Below are 3,057 nucleotides of genomic sequence, written 5' to 3'. Positions count from 1 at the left end.
GAGAGGAGAGGAGAGGAGAGGAGAGGAGAGGAGAGGAGAGGAGAGGAGAGGAGGGAAGGAAGCAGGGAAAAAAAGCCAGTCTAGAAAGCAAGTAGAAGAGGGGAAACATGAGGGAAATGCAATCGTTGAGATTGAGAGGAAGTGCAAGAAAAGGACCAGGGCAAGGGAGGAGGAGGTGAGAAAAGTAGGAGGCAGAGGAGGGAGCTGTCCGTACGAATCATATTGCGCGGGACTGAAAGGACAATCGACATGATTGCGGTTCTCTCGGGTAACGGCAGTATGCCTCTGACCGGCACATCAAAGTCAGAACGAGCAGCTTGCAGGACGATGGCAGGGTGGGAGATGAGGCGGTGAAAGGGAGACATGTCGTGGTGAGTTGCAGCATAACACGATATGAGTTGTAACATAACACGATATGAGTTGCAGCATAACACGATAAGAGTTGCAGCATAACACGATATGAGTTGCAGCAGAACATGATGTCATGACAGTAGAAGTGAAGAGATCGAGTTTCGGGCTGGCTTGCCTTCCTCCAGCACTGGTAGTCGTCCCGGCGCAGCCTCTCCCCGTTGGGGATGTCCATGACTATCATTTTCTTCCCGTAGATCTGCGCGGGCCGTGAGCAGCTGGGGAGCCGGGGAACAGTCCACTCACTTGCTCCTCGTCCTTGGAGACCAACTCCAGCACGACCGGCATCACTCCCGAGAGACTCTGACCGAACGAGACATGCCCTGCGGACCCTGTCACCACCCCCAGCTCCTCCCGCCTCCTCCCCTGCCTTGGAGGGGAGGGTTCGGCGCCGCGAGGAGCACGTTCTCCTCATCGTCCTTTACCCGGAGGATCGACTCTGCTGGGATTCCAAGAGGAAATTTCCAGCTCAAGAAGGAGATGACAGAGTCGTCTTCATCTCCCTTCTGTGAACACAAAAGTGAAATCTCCTCCTCGTCCTCCTCGTCCTCGTCCTCGTCCTCCTGTCCCCCTCTCTTCCCTTACTTCACTCCCAACCTTCACCTCTCTCCCTTGCTACCACTGACTCCTGCTCCTGCTCCTGCTCCTGCTCCTGCTCCTGCTCTCTCCTCTTCCTCTCTGTCAGAACGCAACACGGTCCGCACCTCCACCCAGTATCGCGCGAAGATGAGCACGCCTCCCTGTGAAGTCTCAGCCTGGGTTCGCACATGCAGAGACCTGACAGCATCGGTTGCTGCGGGGTCAACGAGCGGGACAGGAGGGAGCGGGTCCGTCACATCGCATCTGTGAGCTCTCAGCAGGGAAGATGGATCTACTGCCTTTGCCTACCGGATGTTGTACGCCGGGTTCGACTTCTTGTGCACCTCGTGCAACTTACGCCGCTGGTCTCGCTCAGGGTTCCCTGGTGAGAGTGAGAGGAGAGGAGGAGGAGGAGGAGGAGGAGGAGGAGGCGGCGGCGGCGGAGGAGGAGGAGGAGGCGCAGGCGGAGGAGGAGGAGGAGGAGAGGAGGCGGGGGGAGGCTTGGAGGAAGTCACCGGAGAGCTGGTCTAAGGGGAGGGGAGCCCAAGGGTTGCTGGAAGGGATCGCGTGAGCAGCGGGCAGAGCGAGGGAGAGCTCACATTTTCTGCTCCTTCACTTCCTCTCCCTCTCCTCCTGCAGGGACAGCAGCAGGGACATCCTCCTCGGGTGCTGTAGAGCCTTGAACAACGTCTTCAGCCAGTGCTGCTGCCGCTGCCTCTCCCCTCTTCACCTTCAGCTGCTCCTGCTCCTGCTCCTGCTCCTGCTCCTGCTCCTGCTCCTGCTCCTGCTCCTGCACCTCTTTTGCACTGTTGCAAGTCTGTTCCTTCCCACTCGCACTGAGCTCTGCGCGCGTCATCAGCTCGAAGCGTCAGGAGGCCATGGCAGCGACCGCAGCCACTCCTCGGCAGTCGCGCAGTCACACAGGCAGGAGTCTGAAGACACTGAGTCAGCGGAGGAGGAGACGAGCTGGGAGGAAGTGAAGTAGCAGGTTGGCGGTGGTGCTGGTGGACGAGGACGAGGAGGGAAAGGGAGGGGGAGAGACAGTGGGAGGAGGAGGAGGAGAAGGATGATGAGGATGAGGATGAGGATGAGGAGGAGGAGAGCATCCTTTCCTTTGTGCAGCTTGAGCTCTCGTTCGAGCTCGCTGATCTTTTGCCGGTATCTTTGGATCTCTCCATCCTTCTGCGCACAATGCCAGCATGAGAACGACGAACATGGCAGGAGTCGCTGACCTTGTACATGTTAGAGCCGATGATTATGCTGATGATCAGCATCATCGAGTACGCCAGCACATGCAGGGCATGCATGGCGCTCCTGTTGTTGATATGAGGTCATGGAGGATGATGAGGATGAGGGGAAGGGGAGGGGGGGAGAGGGAGGGAGAGGAGGAGGAGGGAGGAGGAGGGGGAGGGGGAGGGGGAGGGAGAGGAGGAGGAGGAGGAGGAGGAGGAGGGAGGAGGAGAAAGAGGAGAGAGGAAGGAGGAAGGAGGAAGGAGGGGGACGAGGCTGAAGATTTTAAGAAGAGGAATCAATCCTGATCTCTCATCTGCCTACTATCGCACCCCTCTCAGAGTTCCTGCCTGCCTGCCTGCCTGCCTGCCTGCCACCATCCCCTCGCTCCCTCGCTCCCTCGCTCCCTCGCTCCCTCGCTCCCTCGCTCCCTCGCTCCCTCGCTCCCTCGACCCCCCTGGCTCCCTCGACCCCCCTGGCTCCTCTCGCTCCTCTCCCCGACTAAATACGATGCGTCTCTTGATGGAAAAGTGTCAGGGGGAAAGCAAGGAATGTGACCAGATAAGCAAGAGCAGAGCAGAGCAGGGCAGAGCAGGGCAGAGCAGAGCAGGGCAGAGCAGGGCAGGGCAGAGCAGAGCAGGGCAGGGCAGAGCAGGGCAGGGCAGGGCAGGGCAGGGCAGGGCAGGGCAGGGCAGGGCAGGGCAGGGCAGAGCAAGAGGCAAGAGGATGAGAAGTCTATCAGGGGGTGAGAGGAGATGAATCGTGCGCTCCTCGGGCTCTGTTTGCTCTTGCAGCTTGTTCGCGTTGTTGGTCAAGACATGGAGGAGGTTGCAACCGTCG

General features: G+C 59.2%; 1 protein-coding gene across 1 annotated transcript in view; it reads right to left on the bottom strand.

Annotated features, from left to right (window-relative positions):
• GUITHDRAFT_135439 (hypothetical protein) overlaps positions 1-2,294 on the bottom strand; it is a gene marked incomplete at both ends in the record, with an annotated part of 6,156 nt that extends 3,862 nt beyond the window's left edge. The window contains 10 exons of the mRNA XM_005837206.1: positions 540-607; positions 655-711; positions 834-914; positions 1,113-1,251; positions 1,297-1,369; positions 1,503-1,540; positions 1,587-1,620; positions 1,718-1,830; positions 1,877-2,169; positions 2,220-2,294. Of these exons, the coding sequence (XP_005837263.1) occupies positions 540-607; positions 655-711; positions 834-914; positions 1,113-1,251; positions 1,297-1,369; positions 1,503-1,540; positions 1,587-1,620; positions 1,718-1,830; positions 1,877-2,169; positions 2,220-2,294 (971 nt within the window). The remainder of the gene's footprint in view (positions 1-539; positions 608-654; positions 712-833; positions 915-1,112; positions 1,252-1,296; positions 1,370-1,502; positions 1,541-1,586; positions 1,621-1,717; positions 1,831-1,876; positions 2,170-2,219) is intronic.
• Positions 2,295-3,057: the final 763 nt, after the last annotated feature.

The sequence above is a fragment of the Guillardia theta genome (assembly GCF_000315625.1).
Source record: "Guillardia theta CCMP2712 unplaced genomic scaffold GUITHscaffold_15, whole genome shotgun sequence".
In the NCBI taxonomy this organism is placed as follows: Eukaryota; class Cryptophyceae; order Pyrenomonadales; family Geminigeraceae; genus Guillardia; species Guillardia theta.
This window is presented reverse-complemented; position numbering and strand designations above follow the sequence as displayed.